We start from the raw sequence: 24,067 nt of genomic DNA on the forward strand, positions 1-24,067 counted from the left end.
GGGTGGAGGAATGATTGAGGGGAAAGAAAATATAGGCTATTAGTATAGACAGCTTTCTCAAGGAGTTTGGCTATGAAAAGGAGGAGCAATATAGGACTATAACTTGAAGAATTGGTCTGGTCTGGATTTTTAAGGAAGAGAGATTTGGGCATATTTGAAGGCAGAGGGGAGGAATCTAGTACATAAGAGAGAGAGAAGGAGGGAGGGAGGGAGAGAGAGAAAGAGAGAGAGAAAGTGTTTAAAGAGAAGATGGAGAAGATGTTGGAGAAGATGGTACCCAAGAAAAAATTCCATTTCTTTATCAGAGACCAGGGGAAATAAGAAGAGAGAAGAAAGATGTTAAGGTAATTATGAAAAAAACACATTTTTCATAGGCACAAGGGAAGACACTTTGGAAGAGTTTAGAGTGACAAAGCCATGATTCTGAAAACATGAAATTCAACAGATTATGGTGTATGCATGTAATAGTTATACTATGCTATAAAAAAAGATGAAAGGATGGTATTAGAAAAATCTGGGAAGCCTTGTATAATGTGATGTATAGCGAAGTGAGCAAAACCAGGAGAAAAATGTATTCAATAATGATACTATAAAGACAACCCTCCTCCCCCAAACCAAAACTTTGAAAAACTTAAAAACTCTGATCACTGCAATGATCAATCATGTTTCCAGAGAAGTCATGATGAAACCTATTACCCATCTCTTGACAGAGAGGTGACAGACTAATGGTACAGAATGAAATATATATATATATATATATATATATATATATATATATATATATATATATATATATATATATATATAAATTTATTTTCAACACAGACAATGCTGAAATTTCTTTTGCTTGACCATGCAAATTTATTACAAAAGTTTTGTTTTTTGTTTTCTTCTATTTGACAAAGGAAACAGTGGTAGGGGGAGGGAAGTTTGATTTTTTTTGGTTAAAAATAAATGAAAACTATAGAGCTCAAACTCCTTTTCGGGGAAGAGGAGGGGTGATAAGCAGTGTGTAGTAATGGCTACAGAACTGAACTCTGAATCAGGAAGATCTTGCTTCAAGTCCTGACAACGGACAAGTTCCTTAATCTCTTAACGTCCCAGTAAACTCTCGGAATATGCAAAAAAATTTAGTATCGGTAATGGGAGTTTCTTCCTTGAGAATCCCCAAAACCACTCAGCACAGTTTCTTGCCCCTCCCCCCTGGTCCTGAGATGATACTGGAAGTCCTTGATAAGGGGTTTTTAGATTTGTATTGTGACAATAATCTAATTTAATTTGCTCTAAAGGTTTTCTAAATTACAGGAAAACACGTTTCTTACCATCCATTCCCATGACATATTACTACTGATTAATCCTCTTGTGGAATCTGAATCCATTAAAAACACAAAGAATCTCTTAAACTAAAGTGGAAATTTAAATCACCAATGGATTCAAGGTTGGTAACTCTAGAAAGCTGAAGCACAGCAGATACTATAAGTCATTAACCTGACACTACGTATTCAAGCATGCAGCTTACTTACCAAAATGCTGTGAAACCAGGGATGGGGAAGAACATTCTTAGGCTCACAGGATCATCAATCTAGAGTTGGAAAGGACCTCAGAGACCATCTAATCCAACCCATTCATTCTGTGGATGAAGAAACTGATGTCGAGGGTTGGGACTTATTGATTTGCTCAAGGGCACACATAAAGTAAACATCAGAGGTGGGATCTGAACCCAGGTCCTCTAGCTCCAGAACAAGTTATTTTCTTTGGTATCTGATGCTGCCTGATCCTGATGAGTCTTTTCTGTCATTCCCTGAAAGAAGGTCCCATGGTCATACCAAGTCACCACCCATATTCCTGGTGCTCCTTCTCCTTATTTTTTGACTAGCTAACATCTCCAAAGTCTTCCTTTGCCTGCCTGCCTGTGTATTAAACAACTGCTTTAAAATTCCCTTATATAAAATACAATTATTCGTCCACTAGATGGTGAGCGTGTTACTCTGCCAGTAATAGTAAAAGCTGCTGACTTCACCATGTAATAAATAACAACACAAGTGTGCTATTAGAAAACTGTTTTCTTTTCTCATGACTCCTATGAAAGGCATTTGCTAAACTCCCCAACAGGAACTCGTTTGTGCTTACAGAAGCTTCTCTAAATGAAGAATGGCTCAGAGATCCAAGATAGGGAGACATGTAGAAAAGGACTTGCCTTCCTACCAAATATCACTTGTTATTGCAAGAATCCCATTTTAGTTAGCATTGTCTTTAGAATCCTTTTAAATAACAACATCAGCTCATCTAAATAGAAGAAATAAAGTGTGCTGTACAGCCCATCATTAATGATATACTAAGAAAGACAGGATGTAAATAAAGCACAAACAATTTACAAACCAAGATTAGCCAACCAATCCTGCCAGTTCCCCAAATAAGAATACATGGTCACAACTGGTCTCTGTAAATTTATCTAAGGTAGATAATACACACACATACAGAGAATCATTCAGTGGCAAAATTCATTTTCCTCCTATGTCATTTATTCCCACAGACAAACAGCTAAATAGGTTTGTCCTCTACCACAAGATAATAGAAATAATAAGAGGAATAATCACCACCACACATGATCGTTATTTTAAAGCACAATGGGCTTTCCTCACAAGAACCCCAGGAAGTTTGTGAATGTGTTATTGTCTCCCTCATTTTACTGATGAGAAACCTGAGACTCAGAGGAATACAATGATTTATCTAGGGTCCCACAACTAGCAGGTATCAGTTAAGAGTGATTCCAAGGCACCATGATGCCTTACCCAACCCTTACTGAAGCCTTTCGGCTTCAGCTTGGAAACTTCCAGGGCTGGAGAACTTGCTACCTCACAGAGCGGCCTGTTCCACTTGTGGATCCCTCTAGGTATGAGGAAATCTTCCCTTATATAGAATGGAAAATTACTTCATATCAGTTTCCATCTACTGTTCCTACTTCTGCTCTGCAGGATGAAAAAGAATACATCTAATGCATCTTCCACATGACCGCCCTTTGAATTCTGGAAGATAGCTACGTTTCATCCTAAATCTTCTCTAGGCTAAAGTCAGTGATTACTTCTTCTGGTTTTTACATAAAGCATGATCCCCTCTCAGTCCCTTCACTGTCCTGTTCATCCTCTTCTGCACTGCTCCGGCTTCAGGGTACTTCTGCTCAGATCTGAACTTAACACTCTAGATGTCATCTGACCAGAACAAAATACAGTGTGATTATCATTCTCACCACAGACACAGTGCCTTGGTTAATGCAGTCTGACACTATATATTAACTATGACTAAAATAAAATAACTGCTGTGACTATCCCTGTGTATGACTGAGGTAAAATGGAGGAGTAAGTCATAGGAGTTGAATATTTTCTTGAAATACACTCAAACCAGGTCATTTTCACATATTTCCCCTATGCTATGTTTGTGCAGTTGATTTTTGAAAATCCAAGTGTAAGGCTCTATGTTCCTAAGTTAAGTGCCCCTGGGTGAAGGAGTGTGAGGCACTGATGAGATCTTGAACATTCTACATACTTGCCCCTATATTACCCCACTCCATATCTGCCCACTCCTTCAGCTATTCTTTAAAAATCCCACTCTGAAAATAACAAACCTCTTCATGTTAGAGATCTTCCTCTCAGACTCCTTACGTTTCTGGTTCTGAGACATAACTTCCCCGTAGCCTGTGTCATTAAGCCACCTTTCCCGTATGCCCTTGCTGAATCCTAAAATGTAGTCACAACATTACTTGCTCCCTCATGCCTTCTTCTACAGAAATTACTTAAACAATCTCTCCTCCTCTGAAGACGTCTCTATTCAGACTTTATGACTGCTATCTACTCCTACCAGGCACTCTCTCCTCCCTCAACGAATTTCTGCCCTCACACCAGGGGACTCCAATATACCGTACATGTCCTTGACTTTCCGTTTTTTATGGCTTACTCCTCCATTTTACCTCTGCCACACACAGGGATGACTTTTTCCATCACTCACAAGCGTCCTGCTTCTATAATCTAGAACTCCATTCTAGAAAAGAATAAATTTCCTTTATCTGATTATAACACCCTATCATTTCGTCCCTCCATATTCCTTCCTAGCCCAATCCTATTCTCCAACCTCTTGTGACTTCCAATTCCTCTACCTCTCAGAGCTTTCCCAAGCCATCACACTCTCCTCCCCTCCCAATCTTGATCCCTCAGTGAACCAACTCAACTCTACAATTCTCTCTACTCTCAAATGCCTTGTTTCACTGTGCTGTCACAGACTACATCTTGCTCTCTCCACCCACAATCTTCTTCCTTCATATCTGCTCATATGCTGTTGAATAGAACTGTGAGAGCATATGCAAACAGGTGGACTGGATCCACAACATATTCATATTATCTAATCTTGGCTGTACCTTCCTTGCAGCAAATTAATCCTTCCATTCCTACTTGATTGATTCTCTATCACACTCATCACAACAGCTGTTCCAAACCTTTCCTCTCTTCAAGCCTCTCCCTCCTTTCATCTGGGGACTTCAACTCATACTTTACTCATACATACCAAATTAATAAGCTGGTGCCAGCTGTGTCTTCAGAAATTCAGAATGTGATATTTTAAAAGAAAATAACCTTTGGATCCCAACTAGCCCCATTCACCACAGTGTTTGCATGTACATGCATGGCTAAAATCCCCATAGAGGGATAAACGCTTACAACTCTAAAGAAGAGAGTTCATTTATGAAAAAAGTTTGCTTTACAATTATGGCGAAGCATAACTTTAAATGACATCCTTAACCTTCTTCATAAGTATTTGAAAATATTGATTGGCTCATTTTCTATAACATATAAATTCAGGAAATCTTGCAAAAATTAAAAAATAGCATCCTGTGTTATCAGGCTCCAATTACTCCAAGACACAGGAGTTTGATTAAAAAATAAAGATTAGAATTACAAAAATAAAATGCAAACAGAACTCCAATGAATGAATCTACTAATCATTTTTCCTAGGGGATCTGCTAATGCTTAGCCAGCAGCTGTAACGTACATGCAGTAACATATACAATGGCATCTTAATTTCAAAGTATCTTGCTTGGTTTATTTTCCTTCATAATGTTCAGGATACTGCTACAAAATTAGAAGACAAGAGCATTTATGGTTCAGACAGAACATATTCATTTATTTCTCCTCTATGATGATCCATAAAAACTGTTAAAGAAATATATGTAATATTTCTTTAACAATTACATAAATATAATATTTCTTTAAATATATATATATATTAATCAGAGCTCAAAGGAACAGGCTGTAGAACTGTGACTCATAACATCTTTACCTAACAATTTATATGTTGCAGAACAACATGGCTGGCAGGAAATTGCTTTGCCTTTACTACACGAAAACATCATTTTAACTGAGAACTTGCATTTATAAATGTGAAAGAAATTAAACTGCAAATGAATCACTCATTCTTGGTAGCTCCTCTCTACTCTGGGGTGCTCTTTTGGGAAAATACATAGGTAGCTTCTTGGATTCTTCAAATTACATATAGAGGGGAACTAGATTGGGCTGTCTGACTCATTTCTTTATTTCATTATTAGCTCTACCTTTATTTTTGATGACAGTCTTCCCACACCTATTTTCACTGTGGCATTAGGTGCTTTGTTATTAGAATTGTAGGACTTCTGCTATTCTGAAACAAGGGGGCTGGCAAACTATGTCTCTGCTACAGACGCTGGCTTTGTTTTTAGATAAGAAATCAGATGCATATAGATGCCTAGTTTCTCAGATTCCCAGGGTGGCACCTACAGAATGCTTACAGTAATAGCATTAAAAACAGTAAGGCTGTTATAAAAGTGGTTCCAGTAAATAGGCTTTTGCAAAAGGGAATAACTCCTACAAGATTTTATGTGTTGTAACATGAGAAGCCATTTATTTAAATAGCTAAAGAAAAAAATATTCAACATTTCACCATAAATGTCTATAAAAGCTTCTTTTGCTGTTTTTCTCTAGTAGTTACATTCTAAAAACTTCAATTATCTGGCTAGAGTTTTTCAACACCATTGTGCCATTCTCTCCTGAGATTTTACAAATTGATGTTACCTGTACAGCTTTCTCTTCTTGCCCAATCATGTTTTTCCATTCCAGAAGAGACCGCTGCAGATGCTCAAGTCCAGTTTCCCAAAGCCTGACAGTGCCTCCCATATCAACAGTAACAACACCACCTTTGCCCCACTCAGCAATCAGGGCGTCTGTGTCTGAAACAGTAGAGAGCCATGTTGTGTATGGAGAGAGAGAAGCTGATCTGGAAAAAAAACAACCAAAATGCAACATAACCTTAACAGTAAAATGAGAATAGTAATACCAGAAGAAATGTTTGTATGTTTTTATTAAATCTTTGAAGTAAAAATTCCATTGTAAAAAGCCAATAGATGTTAAGTGATTAAGAGGAACTACAGTGTTAGTCACTGGCCCCCTAACAGTGGAATGAACCCAGACAGTAGGTACATGAGCATCAAATGGCAGTAGAGATGCCCACAGATACCAACCTCCCAGAGTAACCTCCTAGAGCGTAAGAAGGTGATGCAGCAAGAACTGCTCTGAGAGTGTAAGCTAGCACACTCTTGTTACATTTGTATAATTACAACTTGTCTTTTGTCTTCTTTGATCCTTTTTATCCTTTGATTAGGGCAGCTAGATGGTGCAGTGGATGGAGTCATGAAGAAATGGATGGGACTGAATCCTTTGATCATGAACCACTCTTTTTTCTGTAGTTGTGAAAAGTATTCTCTTCCTGGCTCTTCAAGTTGGTTTAAGATATAACTTTGGATACCTAGGTCATATATCTCTTTGGAGCTTATGTTGGCATATGTGTGAAATGTTAGTATAAACCTAATTTCTTCCAGATTGATTTCCAGTATTCGTTTCTAATTCATTTTAATCCTTTCTTCAAAGACCCTTTATTGGATATAATTTTTACTGCCTTGTAGTCAACAAGGATGTATTTAGTTTTTTCTTTTCTACATTTATTGGTGCGGTTTTAATGCCCTAATTTATGGTCAATTTCTATAACCATGTCATTCTACAATAATTGCCACAGATGTTTTTCTAAAAATTTATTCAGGTTCTTACCCTTTTTCTTGACTTATCTTTTTGTCAGATGTGTTCAGGTCTACAAGACATATAATGACATTTCCAATTACTATACATTTACTATATATTTCTTCCTATAAACTGATCAATTTTTCCTCCAAGTATTTAGATAAGATATTATTCAGTGTATGTTAGCTATTGATATTATTTCACTGTCTGAGTACCTATCAGCAAAATGTAATTTGCCTGTTTGAATTCATTGTTATTAGAGTTGTGAATTGAATTGGTTCAGCTATTCTGTTAAGTAATTTGGAAATAAGTCCCCTCAAGTCACTGAATTGTACATACTTCTGATCCAGAGCTACTACTCCTAGGGGTATATCCCAAATAAATCAAATAAAAAGGAAAAGTATCCATATGTAAAAAATATTTACTGCAACTCTTTTTGTTATAGCAAAGAATGAGAAACTAAGGAGATGCTTAAAATTTGGGAAATGGATGAACATTTCAAATTAAGGTACATGAATGTACTGGAGTATTATTGACCCATAAGAAATGATGAAAAGGATGATTTTGAAGAAACTTGAGATTTGCAAGAATGGATACAGAGTAAAACGTGCAGAACCAGAACAATTTATATAACCATGAAAATGCTGTAAGAAAATGCAACTTTGAAAGACTTAAAACTCCAACCAATGCAATACTCAATCACAATTCCAGTGTATCAATGATGAAGTATATTATCCTACTCCTAGTAAAGAGGTGAGGGACTTCATACAGAATGAAATATATATATTTTTGGACATGATAAATGAGGAAATTTGCTTTGCTTGACTAGGCCCATTTGTTACAAGTTTTTTTCCCCCAAAATTTGTTGGGGAGGGAGGTTAGTGAAAGGGATGGGATAGAGTTCTCTCCTGCCTTTCCCTCTGTGCCACCAACAGAAAAGAATGAAAGTCAGAAGGAATCAGACATGTTGAAATTATTATATACTTACGAGGGAACTGAGGAGAGTAGGACAGTAGGTTGTTAACTGTGGAAATTGAATGAACCATACTGACCCTATCTTGTGACTCAATCTTGGAACTATGTCAATTCCATTTCTATTCAGTTACGGGTCTTGTCCAACTTCTATCTTGTGAAAAAACTTTATCCTTATGGGAAATGAGAGAAAACCTTATTGCATTGTTTGAATCCAGCTCTGCATGACCAGGAAGCTGTTTAGAGACCTTACACTAAGGACCTAGATTATGCTGACCAAACCCAGTTAGATCCAAAGATTGATGTAAGGAGTTTTCTCACAATTCTACATCTCAAGAAATCCATATGTCTTATCTGAAAATTTACTTTGTACTGATCAATCAGTTATTGTCTCCATGTTCTTTTGATTGTTCACAGACACTCGGAAGCAGGACACCTCTTTTTTTCTAATTTCAGGCAATTATACATGTTTATTCTCCCACTCCCAACTTGGAAAGTTCCCAATTTTCATCTAATTAGAAATATGATTGCCTAATGTTGTATTGTTTCCTTTTAATTAACTGGTCTTCTCCCCTCGTTTTCAGGGTCCATCCCTAAGATAAGGAAGGGGCCCCGCCCGAATTTATTAGACAATTGCCATGCATTGCTTAATAAATAGAAATGCTCAGAAGCTCCAGTCTTTGTTTCCTCAGTCATTTTATCTTTCACTTGCTACCCTTACAAATCACATAACAGAGACTTACAGTTTCATATATAAGCATCTCCTGTTCCACAATGTATATGGAAATGTTCATTTTATTTGGTGTTAGTTAAGTTCAGAATTTAAAGGGTAAAAAATAAGTTATAACCTGCCTGGGAAGGCTTTTAAATGCCAAAGAATTTGCATTTTATCAGAAAGGTAATGGGTAGTTACTGAAGCTTGAGGAGGGGAATGATATAGACTTGTGCTTTAGGAATATCACAGTGGCAGCTGTGTGAAGGGCAGATTGGAGAAGGAAGTGACTGGACACAGCACAGGCAGCCAAATTAAGAGACCACTGCAACAGGTTGGACAGTTGGGTGTGAGCAGCAACAAAGTAATAGATATGAGATATAGAGGAGGTGGAAAGGATAAAACTTGACAACTAAGCTGACATGGAGACTCAATGGGTCATCTGAGATCTCCAAGTGAAAAACAGTAGTTACAATGAAGAAACAAACTGTAGCAAAGGGAACTTCTCCACCAGAAGGTTCTTACCCAAAGACAATCACAGCTCTACTCCTTTCCCTGCTCCACTCCCCCATCCTTGGACAGGTGAGCTGTTCTCCGAACAGAGGAAGAAGAGGAAATTAGCCTGGATACCTTTTGGAAAAATGTGCAGTGTATCCAACGGATCTTGGATGGCTGGTGTTGCAGACAGCTAGACCAATAGTTAATACTGCAGACCAATAGTCTCTGAGTGATTTTATAAGGCTGAGAATCATGAAGCACAATGATCTCAGAAGAATTAAAATTGCAAGTGACCTGAAGGGCAATTGAAAGATACATGGCAAGAATAAATGAGCTATGGTAATGATGATTTTAAAGTCAGAAATACCCTAAATACTCTGAAAGACATCATCATGGACAAGGAGGTGGATGAAAGGTAAATGGTGGACAGCTACTTATCAAAAAAGGATTTATGAAAGAAAAAAGAACATAATAACATAATATGGGGAGACATTCAGGGCTTTTTTTTTTTTTAGTGGATACCCACATTAATGAGATCATAGAGCTATCCAAGAAGTAAAACTATGATCAGAATGAAGGATAAGGAGTATTAATTCTACTCTAAATTTTCAAAACCACCTGTAGGATGAGGCACATTACAACTTTTTAAACATTATCTTTGTTATTCCAAGCACAAGAATCAAACCAGGATGAGAGAACCACTGAAATTCCTGTCAAGAATTTGAATGCAAAGCATATTGGAACATAAAATATCAACAGAACAATATGGTTAATACTTTGCAGACCTTTGGCACAGGAACAAAACTTTTCCTTTTTATCTATTATATAGCCTTCACAGTAATCAGTAACAGTGGATTAAATAAGTACTTATGTGGTCCAGTTTCTCCTCTCAGCTGTTTTTAGGAAACTGATGCTTTCTATTTGATGGACAAAGGAGATTCTGGGTAGAATAACAAAATCTTACAATTTAATTGAGGCAAGATAGAGATGGCCACAAAACAACCACCCCTCACTTGGTACCTAGTATTTGATAAAAGAAACATATCCCAAGGGTTGAGACATATTCTCAGGATTTTCCAAATAAATAAATCAAAGCTATTCTGATTCACTGGACTTATGATATCAGTTGGAGAGAAGAGTAACAAGGTGAGATACACTGAGGGGATAATTCAGGAGTTTAGGAAAAGGAAAAAATACTAGGAAGACCAAGGATATAACATGCTTTTGCACTTCTAAACTATTTTAGGATGCTCCCACAGCAGTACTCAAGGAAGGTAGAATTTAATAGAAAATAAGGTTTCACATATGTATGAAAGCTTGTTGACTTTATTAAGAAAAGAAGAATTAAGAAAAAACCATTAATGATGATGATGATGAGATAAAGAGCTAGTTGGGATTAATTACAGTTTATTCATGGGAAAATGTTACTTGAAATTCTGTCAATGACATTGGAGGTGTATGGTACTCTGTTGAGGGCTGCAAATAACAGCTATTATTAAATAACAGCACAGGGGAAATTTAAATTCACATGGGCAATTTCTTAAACTTCAAAAAATGCTGGAGAAACTATGTTTCTTATGATTTGCTTAATATGTCTGGAATCATATTCTGACTTTTTCTGGAACATACTGGCAGACAATTGTAAAATGAAAAACCTCAACATGTGAGTGTCAATATTTAGGCATTTCTGACAATACGACTTGAACCAAAACATGTATTTAATATTTAATGACAAGAGATGCAAGACTGTACCAAGAATGCATAGGTCCTTATGCATCAATCTGGTCATTCTATACCCTTGCTAAGGGGAAACTAAACCAAACCAAACCCAAGAATCTTCGAAGGCTGACTACTGCTGTCTACTATATAAAGCTGGAGCTCCTTTGCCCTTCATTTAAGGTCCCCAGTTCCCCTACTGCCTAATCTGGCTCTTCCCTATCTTTTTAGCCTTCTGACATATCATTTTCTTCCACACATGCTATACTCTTAGTAAACTAAGCTACTTCATACTCCCTAAACAAGTCTTTACTTTTGAAGCAATTTTTTTAAACTGCTAAAGAATTTTTTTAAACTCTAAAAGAGCAGTTAAAAAATATCTAGAATATCTTCCCTCCTCTTCTTCTGTTGAATTCCTATTCATTTTTCCAAGTTCGATTGAATGATATCTCCTCCAAGAAGAATGTTCTGACCTCCCCTTCCTAGCAGTTTATTTTAGAACTCTCCAATTCACTTATTATGTCCCACCATGGTTTATGGCAGAATGGAAGAGCATGGTGTGATAGCTGGGTTTGCCTCTTGGTTCTGCTAATTATTATCCACTCCAGGTTGGATATTTAACCTTTCTGGTGCTCAGTTTTCTAATCTGCAGAATGAGGAGGTTTGGCTAGAGGACCTCAAAAGTCCCTACCAGCTCGAAGTATATGATCTGCTTTGAGATACTCGATGACCTATATTTGTATCTAGTTCCCCAACTAGGCTATAAGCTTCATGGAAACAGGGAATATAGCTTTTCTAAACTCTCCATCTCCTCTAGGTTCTATCACAATGCTCTGTGTATAATAGGTGCTTCGTAAGTGTTTATTTATGAATGGAATAATGAAAGAAGAAAAATATAAATTATTAAAACATTCTAAGATGCTGGAAATGGCTTAAATCTGCTCTTCCAGATGTTCCAACAACAGCAGATATGGCATATGATACACACAAAAAGGGAAAAGACAGACATGGAAATATTGCTAATGATGTTATAGGGCAAGACTGGGAAAGACAGGATTTAAAAAACATTTTAATTAGAAAAGAATGTAGGAAAAGAATATTTTTTCTAGGTCCTTAGTAGTATTTATATGAGAAAATAATTTAACGTATTTTACTATTATAAAAGGAATTCTCCAGAAAACTAAAAATTAGGCCCTATTTCATAGACTCAATAGTTACCAAAAGTGAATTAATTAAATAATCTGAAATGAAGAGGATTTATTCCTATATCTGACCAATGCTTAAATATTCCTGGAACTGGACTAAAATGTCCTGAGAAATGAAACTGGCTTTCTCATTGTGTTTGCTTGCTTTTAGAAAGGAAAAGGAAAAAAAAAAAAGAAAAAAATACTCACCACCTGTTTAAATCCCAAGTGAATACTGCTATGAACAATATTAAAATGAATGCCTTTTTTCCGCTACAATGCTATGACCACATTCACTTCTGAAGTCTAACACATAAAGCAAATAGGAAAATACTGAGTTTTCTATATTATAAGTACCACTTCAAATACTGATGAAACAAAGAAAAATAGGATGAAGGATTAGATTGGAAATTGTTAAGATTTACAGTGGCATAAGGACTGACATATTTTACAAACTGAGAGAAAATAACAGTGTAGTACGAAGAATACCCGGCTGAGGTACTTACTGAGAAATGAATGACTTGCTTATTACTCAGATGTAGGAAAGAGACAAAAATTTAATGTGAATTTGCTTTTCTTTTAGGACCTAGTATATCAAGATAATAATTCTAGTAAAAATTGATTACCCAGGAATAGGGACGTATCTCAGTTTTTTTGATTGAAGATCTGTTACTTCTATATATCCAGATGTTTGTGGAGGAGTAACATCTGCAAATAAATAACAGTTGTAAGAACTGAGTATTAAATTATTGCACAACACTGAAATGGAAAAAGATCAAACCCTGCAGCCCCACATCCTGTAGAAGGAGCTCAAATGTGTCCCTACAGTGAAGCTCTAAGTCCCTTTCATGAAGCATTACAGCCAAGTCCACTCCAAAGGGTATATCTCTCATGGTTATTTTGCCTTAGGGAAATAAAATGTTTGTCAAACACAAACACATAAGATCATGACTATTTATTGTCAGACACTGTCTTTCAAATCTTTCCAAGGTAGGTCACAGCTTTAGAATTTGTAACTTTATTTGAAAATATTCTCATGTACAAATTCTGTCTGCTTTTTAGTAAGTAACCTTAATAAAGGTCCTGAAAGGCAGGCATACAGAAACATTTTCCCCTTTGGAAGGATGGGAGCAAAGCCATGTCTTTTAACATACATACCCTCTCCTATCTCTTTCTTAGTGTCTGAAATTGTGAGCAGTAGTTGAAGTTAAAATTGTAAGAAGATGTGTGTGTGTGTGTGTGTGTGTGTGTTTGAGTGTATATGGGGGGAGAGAAGAGGGAGACAGAATTTTCCAGAATGTGTACTCCTTGTTTATGCTTCTCTGACAACCCTGCTGGTGGGTGCTACTCCTCCCAAACTCCCAGTTCTTTGTGCATCTTCTTTCTTTATGCCATAAACTAGCCTAGCTCCTCAGACTTTTTTCCTTGAGATTCAGATTTTAAGCAGTTGTACATATGATGCATTTCAAAGTCTTAACCCTGTTAAATTTTGTTCCAGCCTTTTATTAACTTTCCAAAGTTGCCTCCTTCCTCAAAACTACCTCGAGTAGTAATAAAAGGCTAAAATTTGTTTGTAAAATCTTGGGGGGATGGAAAAGGCAGGTAAAAAGTTTCCCAGAGCTTTCAATGAATCCACAAGCATTTATTAAGCATCTGCTCTGGGCCAACCACTGAAGATACAAACGCAAAAATGAAGCAGTCCTTACCCTCAAGAATCTATTATGGGAGATAACATATACATATACAAAAGAAATACAAGAGATCCCTTGGGGGAGAAATGCCCTAGCATCTTGGAGACATCAGGAAACTCTTCATGTAGTAAGAAGTGCTTGAACTGTTTTGAAAGAAACTAAGGATTGTAAGGCAGTGTGGTACAGTGGAAAGGACATGGAATTTTGAATTGGTCAGATCAAATCAACAAGCATTTATTAGTTCCTACTACATACCAGGCACTGTTCTAAGGGCTGCAGATACAAATATAGTTAAAAAAATAGTCTCTGTTCTAAAGGATATCACAGACTAAGGGACAAGCAATTATATACAAACGAGCTGTAAACAGAATACACTGGAGATAATCTCAGAAGGCACTAAGATTGGAGGACTGGGAAAGGCTTCTTCTAGAAAGGGGGGACTTTAGCTTAGACTTTAAGGAAGCCAAGAAGTAGGGATGAGGAAGGAGAAAGTTCCAGGCGTAGAGAACAGCCAGTACAAATATACAAAGGTGGGGGAGAGGGAGTGTGAGAAGCAACAAGGCCAATGTCACTAGGTGCCCAGTAGAAGTCGGGGAGTGAGTTATAACAAGACTGGGAAGCTGACAGTTATAAATGGCTTTAAAACAAAGCCACAAAGATTTTCTATTTGATCCTGGCAGCTTCTTCCTATGTATGTGACCTCTGGCTACTCACTTAACCTCTGCAGCCTTGAGTTTCTTCATCCACAAAAGGAGGGGGTAGGACTTGATCTCTCAGGTGCCTTCTGATTCTAAATCTATGAGCCTATGAGGTGAAGGTGAGGAGGATGTACTTTCCTGGCATGACAGACAGCTGGTGTTGAGTGACAGAGAGGAGAGGAGAGTATGTTTAAGAAACAGTAGGAGGACAGTTTGGTGGGATAGAAGAGTCTATGAATGGAAGAGATATGTAAGGCTGAACTGGCATGTTGGGGCAAAAATGTGAAGGGATTTAAATACCAATGAGAAGAATTTATATTTGATTCTAGGGGTAATAGGGAGCCAAGGAAGTTATTGAACAGGGGGATGACAACATTTGACGTATACTTAAAGGAAATTGCTTTGTCCACTTGGTGGAGGTTGGTTTGGAGAGGAGGGGTTTGAGGTAGGGAGACAATGAGGAGGCACTTGCTATGGCCCATGTGAAAGGTGATGAGGGGCTAAAACAGGGTAGTAGGTGAAGGAACAGAGAAGGGGATGGACAACATACATTCCCTTCTCCCACTTGTGTCACATGCCATGACTTAATTTCTCTTGTATATACTTTCATATGCCATTTTCCCCAACAGAATGACCACTGTGAGCTCCTTGAAGTCAAGGTCATTTTATTCTTATCTCTGGATCCCCAGCACCTAGCATATATAGTACCTGGCACATAGGAAGCATTTAAACACTTGTTGATTGAGTGACAGAAGCAAGAAATGCTGTGAATAAAAAAAAAATGACAAGATCTGGCAAATTACTGGGTATATGGGTGAAGGAGGGTGAGGAGTGGATGATGACATGGAGTTTGTAGGCTAAGGTGGCTGGGTGGATGGTGGTATCCCTGACAGAAATAAAGAAATTCAGAATATGGGTGAGTTTGGGGATAGAAAGATAATAACTTGTTTTTGACATATTGAGTTTAAGATGCCTACAGTACATCCAACAGACATTTAATGATGTGGGTTTAGAACTCACAAGAGAGATTAAGTTTGCAAATATAGATCTTATGTAGGTTATGTAGATTTTCAGTCTGTGAGTAGAAACAATGATGTCATCAAGTAGCAGAAAACAGAGAAGGTCCAGGATAGAGCCCTGGGGTACAAGTGTAGTCAGGGGACAGGACATACATTATCTGGCAAGGGGACTGTGAAGGGCTTATCAGACATCAGGATAACCCATGAGAGAGAGTAGCGCCAGGAAAACCCAGAGAGGAGAAAGTATCTAGATGGAGTAGGTGGTAAGGAGAGTCAGGTCAAGAAGAAGGAGGAATGAGAAAAAAGGCATTATATTTGCCAATGAAAATATCAATGGTAATTTTGAGAAAGCTGTTTTAGTTTTGTGATAAGGTTGGAAGCTAAACTGCAAATATGAGAGGAGAGGGCAAGGTATTCAGCAGCTTTTTCTGGGAGTATGGCTCAGAAACAGAAGAGAGATATAGCCTGACAGCCTGAGGGGATGGTTTAGAACTAATGCTTGTAAAAAGTGAGATAAAGAAGAAGTTAGGGACGAATAAAAGGACTGCCCTATTGCAGAGAGAGTCCCATTGAGATCAGAAAATATAACTGAGAGTGGACCCAGTCAGCTTGGCTGCCTAACTTTGCCTAGGTCCATTAAGTAGCATGTGAGGAGGAGCACAAGAGAAAGACAATGTAGGAGTGCTCCAAGATCACAGTCTGGTGAGGCATAAGGATGACCAGGCAAAGGTCACATACGCAGCACTACAAAATCACTACCACGTATTGGTCTTACGGCTGCTTGGAGTAGGTAGCTGTCCATAAGATATAATCTGAGGGATATTAAAAGAGTTTTCTGAAACTTCTCTTCCAGAGGCCTGGCACACTCTCTCCTTCACTTAGTTAAGACTTGAAGTTAGTTACAAAATGTAAATGTGTTAAATAGGAGGAAAGAGTTGGGTAACACATTAAGTCATTATCATCTATCAAAAACTTGCCATAAATTAGTTTTTTAAATTATCTAGCCAGGCACCTCCCTAACAATGGCTGCAGGAAAGTAAGAAGGATCTTACAATTAAGAGAGTCATGTGTCACCACAAAAAGAGTGCTGAATTTGGAGCCAGAAGATCAGAGTTCTAAGCCTGACCCTGCCAGGACACATTTGTATTCATGGGCACAAAACAGCCCTCTTCTCCCTGGGGTTCAGTGTCCTCATCTAGGAAATGATGAGATGACATTCAAATATCTCCCATAATCTTATGACCCTCATTTGAAGTGACGTAAGGGAGGGAGGGAAGGAAGTGTTTAAGTCTGAGATGATGACTGTCCGGTCAAACAGACCTCAGGAGGGGCAAGCAGGCATGTGCTGGACAGGAAGGAATGAGAGGGACTAGAAACAGAGAGGGGGGTGTGTGCCAGAGGAAAACTTAATGATATAAACCTGAGGAGGACCAGCCCTGTCCACTACCACCTTGGTTTCTAATTCAAGAGCTCTCTTGGAAAGAGTATTTATTGCCTGAGATGAGGCCAGTCTTGCCTAAACTACAAAATGCTGCATAATACATCACTTTTGACACTTTCTGTTGCTATGTTTTGGCCCAAATAGCTTGAATTATTTATAGAAGGGTGTGGTCTGATGATTAAACAGGATTAGCAGCTGTTGAGGGCGAAAAGACTTAAGACTATCTAGCTAATCATCTTCCCCACATTTTGTGCTTGTCAGTTTATTTGAATTTTTTCCTTTATAAGTAGTAATATGAAGCTGAGTGGCCATCATGAGTACTTCTACAGTACTGCTAGGCATAAAGCCATAGGAGCAATAATTTTCTTAAGGGTCATTTTTACCAATAACTTTTTTCTGTTTCAAAATGCAAATTAGTTTCATGGCATAGAGAAGAAGGAAAGAGGCGATTTTTACTGTCCTCTATTTCAAGAAGGAAGAACCACTTACTCAATTTCTAATGTTAAAAAACATTCTTATGTATCAGGACCAGTTGCCTCAAAGCCCTTTAGCAAAATGTTTTGAAGGTTATTTTTGGTAAGAATTTGACAAATGACCAAAATTAATGTTAACTGGTTTGAAAACAAGTCAGATGACATGAATATTTAGGAAATGAGTTATCTGAAAGGAGAAAGCTTCATGATTGACCTTAGACAGACTGTGAGGTGGAGCTAAAGAAGACAAGGATGGTGGCCAGATTTCTTCCCCAAATCAGCCAAGTTCCAGTCAGTCAGTTCTGAATGTTTCAACACACAGCTGAGTTTGGGTATTAAAGACAGAGACTCAAGAATAAAAATTCTCAGGGCATTCTGATTGCATTTAGCATCTAGGTGGTGTTTAAAGAAAGTTATAAACCAAAGGAATCAGTTCACTCACAACCAAAGGCAGTTTGTGTGGTTCTCTTGGTCACCAGATGCAGAAAGGTCTCTAACAAGAGCAAAATTACTCATTTTGGGATGCCATATTTTGGAAAGGATGATAAACTAGAGTGTCTATATGGAGGGCAGTGTGACTAGGATGCTGAAGACCCTCAAGGTCATGCTATATGTAGGTCAGCTGGGGGAACTGAGGATGTTTAGCCTGCAGAAGCAAGACTCTAGGGAACACAGGAACTATCTACAAGTGTTTAAAGAGCTATCATGTGACTGAGAAGACAGACTTGTCCTGCTTGTTTCCTGAAGGCAGAGTTAGGAGAAATAAGTAGAAGCTGCAAAGCAAACTTAGGCTTGATGTTAGGAAAACCTTCTTCCAAGAGTACAGTCTACAGCCTGTCCATGCCTTCTCTTCCTTTGTGACTTTTAGCCCAAGTTGGCTCAAAGCTTGTCGAAAAGATCTATACGATTCACTGGAAGCCTGTCTCTTCGCCTCCACATTTCATGAGAACCAGTAAAGCATTAAGTATTGTTTAATCTGTTCCGCCTTATTCTCTCATTTCCCTTTCAAATCATACCTTTCCTGATAATACCCATTCTTCCACTTCCAAGTCTGTCATGGTTGAAAATGTTACAATATACGTTGCTGACTGTAATACATCTGTCCACTGCCCTTCAGTCACTTGCAATCTGGTTAAAATATCATGTTGTTGCAAGATTAACAACCATACGGCATTGATGGGAGAAGGCTGATATTAAAAAGACTGTGTGTGGGGTGTGTGTGTGTGGATGTGTGATGTAGCAGCTTGGGATTTGGAGGTATCATTAAGAGAATTATGGAGTTCTGAATAAGGGGGTAGGGATTGTTCTAATGCAGCTTGAGCAGACTACATCTGGTATACTGTGTTACTTCTGGGCACTACTTTTTAAGATACTAACGAGGTAGATTGGGCCCCAAATCTAGTAACCAGGAGGGTGAAGGGCATCAAAACCATGTCACATGAGAAAATTTGTTAATGAAACTGGTGATGTGTAGCTTAGGGACTTAGGCAAGATTATGGATTTTGTGTCTAAGGGTTAGTCTAACCAGCACTTTAAAAACGACCTCCTCTTCAGTGTGACAAAGGGTTTTCATGTGGAAGAGGAATTATGATTTATTCTTTCTGATCCTAGAGGCTAGGGAGAATATAGACGAAATGATAGAAGTTATGAGGAAACAGATTTCCACTCCAAAACTTCCAACAATTAGAGATGTCTAAAGCAAATGGATTGCCTCGTAGGGCATTCCCATTTTTAGAGGTCATCAAGTAGCACTTGTCAAAATATTATTGAAAAGTTTCATCCTTTAGTTAAAGATTGGGTGATCTGTGAGATTCTTGAGAGATCCTTAGAGATCATGTAGACTTTATCTCTTGCCTTTGGGCATTTTCACTGCCTGTCCTCCAATGCCACTCCTCTTCTCTGCCTCCTGGCTTCCCTGGCTTTTTTCAAGTCCCAGCTAAAATCCTACTGCTCCAGGAAGTCTTTTTCCAGCTCGGGAGTTATATGAGTGACTTCCCTCTCTTGATCATTTCTGGTTGACTGTATATATAGTCTGCATGCTGCTCCCCCAGTCAGACTATGAGTTGCTTGGAGGCAGGGATTCTTCTGCCTTTCCTTCTAACTCCTGTGCTATGCACAGTGCCTGGTGCATAAGCACTTAACAAATATTCACTGAGTGACTGACCCCTGAAAGATAACTATGATTCTACTTCACCCAAAAATTATCACAGTATCTATCTTTTCTTTTTTTTGGTTTTGTTTAGGGAAGGGGCAGCATGAAGTAGTGAACAGGTCTGGTTCAAATCCCACCTCTGACACTTGTTGGCTATGTGACCCTGGGCCCTTGACTTCTCAGTGCTCTACACAATGCTATAAGACTGTAAAACACAGAGAAAGCACCAAGATACATTGGTAGAGGTAATTTCCTCATCTGAGAGTTTTATATATCAATACAATCCCATGGATACTTCCTATCCTGGTTGTTTTTTAATATGAAAGACTCATGGGATCAAATACTTCATCTCCCCTCCCCAAAACACCCAAATAAAACAAAACAAAAGGAAATAACCTTACCCATTTTTGGTATATTAATAATCCAGCAGTTTCTTACCTTTTGGAAAAATTTCTTTTAAAGGAACATCTCCAGGGGGCAAGATTCTGACCACCTGATTAGTATCTAATAGTATCACACAATTAGTCTGTTCTGGCTTTCCAGATTTACTTTGTCCTTTATTCAAATTAGAAGTAAAACCAGTCTGTGTGCCCAAAGATGACTGTCTCTTCCAGGAATAAACTTCACTGGGTGACTGAAAAAGAGAACCCATCAGTGTGATAATTTACTTGGCATTTACTTAAATATCAGTTATAAACTTTAATTTCCCAAGTATAATGAAATAATATATGTATTTATATTTTATAATTATTAGCCTGAACATTAGCAAACGTAAATATTTCTATTTAAGAAGAACAGAAAAAGAGGATTGTACCTGAAATTGCAAACGTCTATCATATACAGGTTGGATTTTTAGGGAAAAAACAATAGATTCATCAAAGTTTCAAAACTGAGTTGCTTGTCCGTGTCTTCGTTTAAATAATGTTCCACTTTCTTTGCTTGAGTGACACTTCCCTCCCCCCTCTTTGTCGGGGCTTCACTAGCACTATATCCTCTCTATACCTGAACAATGAAAAAAAATTCCTCACTTGTAATAAACTAACATAAACAATCAAATCAAATCCACACATTTCTTGTGCTCCTGCTATGGAGTTCGGTCTCCTTTGGTGCTCAAAGAGCTGGTAAGTTTCAGCCCCACCTGATTGTCTTGATTCTGAATGCCCCTACTTCAGGGCTCTTTGGATCATCTCAGGTCACAATGCCGTGGCCTTCTGCCAAGTATTCTCATCAGAGTGTGACCAGGCTCTCAAAGTACTCTGGGCTTACTGCCTCTACTATAGACAACTTGAGGCTTCAAGGCCCTGAAGGTAATTCAGACCAGACTCAGACAGTAGTGGGTTTCTGAATGTTATGAGGCTTCTCCATGTGCTCATTCTGGGTTTCCTTTCTCTTGGTTAAGAAATTCTACAGGCTTCAGGCATTCCTGGACCATGTCCAGCACAAGCACTGGTTGGCGTTAGGCTGATCTACTTGAGATGACACTTTCTTCTCTGGTGGATAGGAAGTCTGCTATCTTTTTGTGCAGTCATGAGTTGGAAGAAGGCACTTATTGTAATTTCTCTTTATTTATTTGGGCTAGTGCTACTTTTTGGATCTTTCTGGAGTACATGTGGGAGAAGTGGGTTTTTCTAAGTCCTTTCACACACAACTCTCAAAGACAGGTATTTTTATTTTAATTCCTTTCATAGCAACTGGAAACTATAAGCATAGTTTTCTGAGAAAAAAAATTAACAGAGAAATCTACAGATTATAGCTCATTTTTTTTTTTTTAATAAAACAGTGTGGGAAATCATCCTCTATAGACCCAGAAACTAGCTCAGTTATATGAGGGAAATTAGAAAGATATAAGCTGCTTATAAAGAGAGATTTTTTTCTCAGCATCTAGCACAGTGCTTGGTACACACAGTTAGTGTTTAATAAATACCTGTTACATGATAGCTTAAACCACGTGTTTAAGGAAAAGGAGGGAAAATTACATTTACTTAGCAGGTGAGTATGCTAAGTAATTAACACAGAACTTAAAGTAATGATTCCCAGTCCTCTGTTGCCACAAATATCTCTGGGGTTATACTATGAGATCCTCAAATGTTGGAGCTCCTTTTCTAAAAACTTGTCCAGAAATGGAAACCATGATCCTGAGCTAATAGCTCTCAAGTTCTAGGACCTTGACCTCATTCTGACAACTTCTTTCAAATAGTGTGGCAAAGCCTAGGACTTACACATCCCAGACTCTGGGATGAAACTGGGAGAAGGGGTTCTAAACTCTAAAATTTTGGAACCATTATTTCAAAGGGAAATGTCTCTAGGGTCATTCTTTCTAACTAACAGTGAGAAAGATCTTGTAAGTTACAAATATCATGTTCCCATGTAGGTGTGTAAACAGTTTAACCTTTTATTGAGTCCCTTATGATTTCCCTTTCCTGTTTATCTTTTCATGCTTTTTCTTTGTATTTGACAGTCAAATTTTCTATTCAGCTCTGGTCTTTTCATTAAGAATGCTTAAAGGTCCTCTATCTCACTGAATATTCATTTTTCCCCCAGAAGTATCATACTCAGTTTTGCTGGGTAGGTGATTCTTGGTTGTAATCCTAGCTCCTTTGCCCTCTGGAATATCATATTTCAAACCTTCTGATCCTTTAACACAGAAGTTGCTAAATCTTGTGTTATCCTGATTGTGGCTCCACCATACTTGAATTGTTTCTTTCTGGCTGCTTGCAATATTTTCTCCTTGACCTAGAAACTCTCGAATTTGGCTACAATATTCCTAGTTTTCCCTTCAGGAGGTGATGATCAATGATGATCAATTTCTATTTTACCCTCTTGTTCTAGAACATCAAGGTAGTTTTTCTTAATAATTTCTTGAATGCTCATGTCTAGGCTTTTTTTTTTTTTGATCATGGCTTTCAGGCAGTCCAATAATTTTTAAATTATTTCTCCTGAATCTCTTCCAGGACAGCTGTTTTTCTGATGAGATATTTCACAGTCTTCTATTTTTTTCATTCTTTTGTTTTAGTTTTATTTTTTCTTGATTTCTCATAAACTCATTAGCTTCCCTTTACTCCATTCTATTTTTTAAGGAATTATTTTCTTCAGTGAGCTTTTGGACCTCCTTTTCTATTTGTCCAATTCTGCTTTTTAAGGCAATTAAGGCATTCTTCTCTTCATTGGCTTTTTGGATCTTTTTTTTTTTTTTTTTAACCATTTGGCCTACATTGTTTTTTAAGGTATAATTTTCTTCAGTGTTTTTTTGTATTTCCTTTTAGATTCACACTCACACATTTGTTAGTACCATAGGTAAGATTTCAAAGGATAGGGACACTGCTTCAAATTTTATGAAATGTGTAATATTCAGGAAGAATTCCATTCTAACAAATAATATTCCATTTTAGAAAACAAGAGAATTTTCATGTGATGGCCTACATACTTGATAACATGGCAAAGTGAATTATGCTGAATTATTACATAACAGATATGTTCATGAATTATTGATTTAGGAAGCAACTGATTTAACAAACAAATTCTTTTGATGAGGCATTTCTATGTATCACCTAGATTTAAATCTCTATACCATGTTAACGATCATTGATAATATTAAATATTGTCTGCTGGTACAAATGTGCAACAGGATATATCTTTAAAAACAAAAGCAAAAATCAAACAGTGTTCCATGTCAATGCAATCAACTGTAAACTGAAAGCATCAATCTATTCACAGTGGAGACAAAATGAAGTATTATGGATACTTCCCATAATAAATACCGTGCCTGAGAGGTCACTTTTGGAAGATCTGAAAGCTATGTGGAATATGTTAGTTTATCACTTCAACTAGTCCTCAAACTAAGAGAGGTAATATCTTTTACTGAAAATATCTCTGTATCCGTAAATTCTTCTCCACTAAGTCAATCAAACAATTTTGAAAATGATGCAAGCTTTCTTTAAGAATATTTTATATTCAACTAAAATACAGCAGAGGGATAAATATGTAATCATATTTACCCTCTTAGCAACATTATTTTACAACAGTTTTCTTTTGTATGATTACTAATTTATTAATAAATGCAATATACATTAGACTTTGCATAATATCATCTTCAGACCATAAATATAAGATTACATTTTAATGAGATTTGGAGATGCTACAATAATTTTGATATTCATTTATGCTCATTAAAAGGGGATCCTATCTATTCATCACTTTTCCCCTTATTTATTTTTCCTATATATATTCCCTTACTATTTATTTTCTTTTTCCTTTTAACAGGGTTAAAAGTGATTTTTGTATCATATGACAGAAGATTCTAAAATCAAATTATGATTTAAAACCAATAATCAAATTTGAGTTATGTTTTAAAATGAACTTATCAATTTCTCAACATTCTATATTATGTCAGAGTTCTATCTAAACTTATGGTTATCTTTGC

The 24,067-nt window shown here is 37.3% G+C and overlaps 1 protein-coding gene across 2 annotated transcripts in view; it reads right to left on the reverse strand.

Annotated features, from left to right (window-relative positions):
* Positions 1 to 24,067, reverse strand: part of VWA8 (von Willebrand factor A domain containing 8) — a 442,786-nt gene that overhangs the window by 116,290 nt on the left and 302,429 nt on the right. For both annotated transcript variants that reach the window (XM_072617119.1, XM_072617120.1), the window contains 3 exons: positions 20,086 to 20,281; positions 12,800 to 12,881; positions 6,093 to 6,294 (listed from right to left, as the gene is read on the reverse strand). In XM_072617119.1, the coding sequence (XP_072473220.1) occupies positions 6,093 to 6,294; positions 12,800 to 12,881; positions 20,086 to 20,281 (480 nt within the window). The remainder of the gene's footprint in view (positions 1 to 6,092; positions 6,295 to 12,799; positions 12,882 to 20,085; positions 20,282 to 24,067) is intronic.

This window comes from Notamacropus eugenii, chromosome 6 (assembly GCF_028372415.1).
Source record: "Notamacropus eugenii isolate mMacEug1 chromosome 6, mMacEug1.pri_v2, whole genome shotgun sequence".
Taxonomy (NCBI): Eukaryota; Metazoa; Chordata; class Mammalia; order Diprotodontia; family Macropodidae; genus Notamacropus; species Notamacropus eugenii.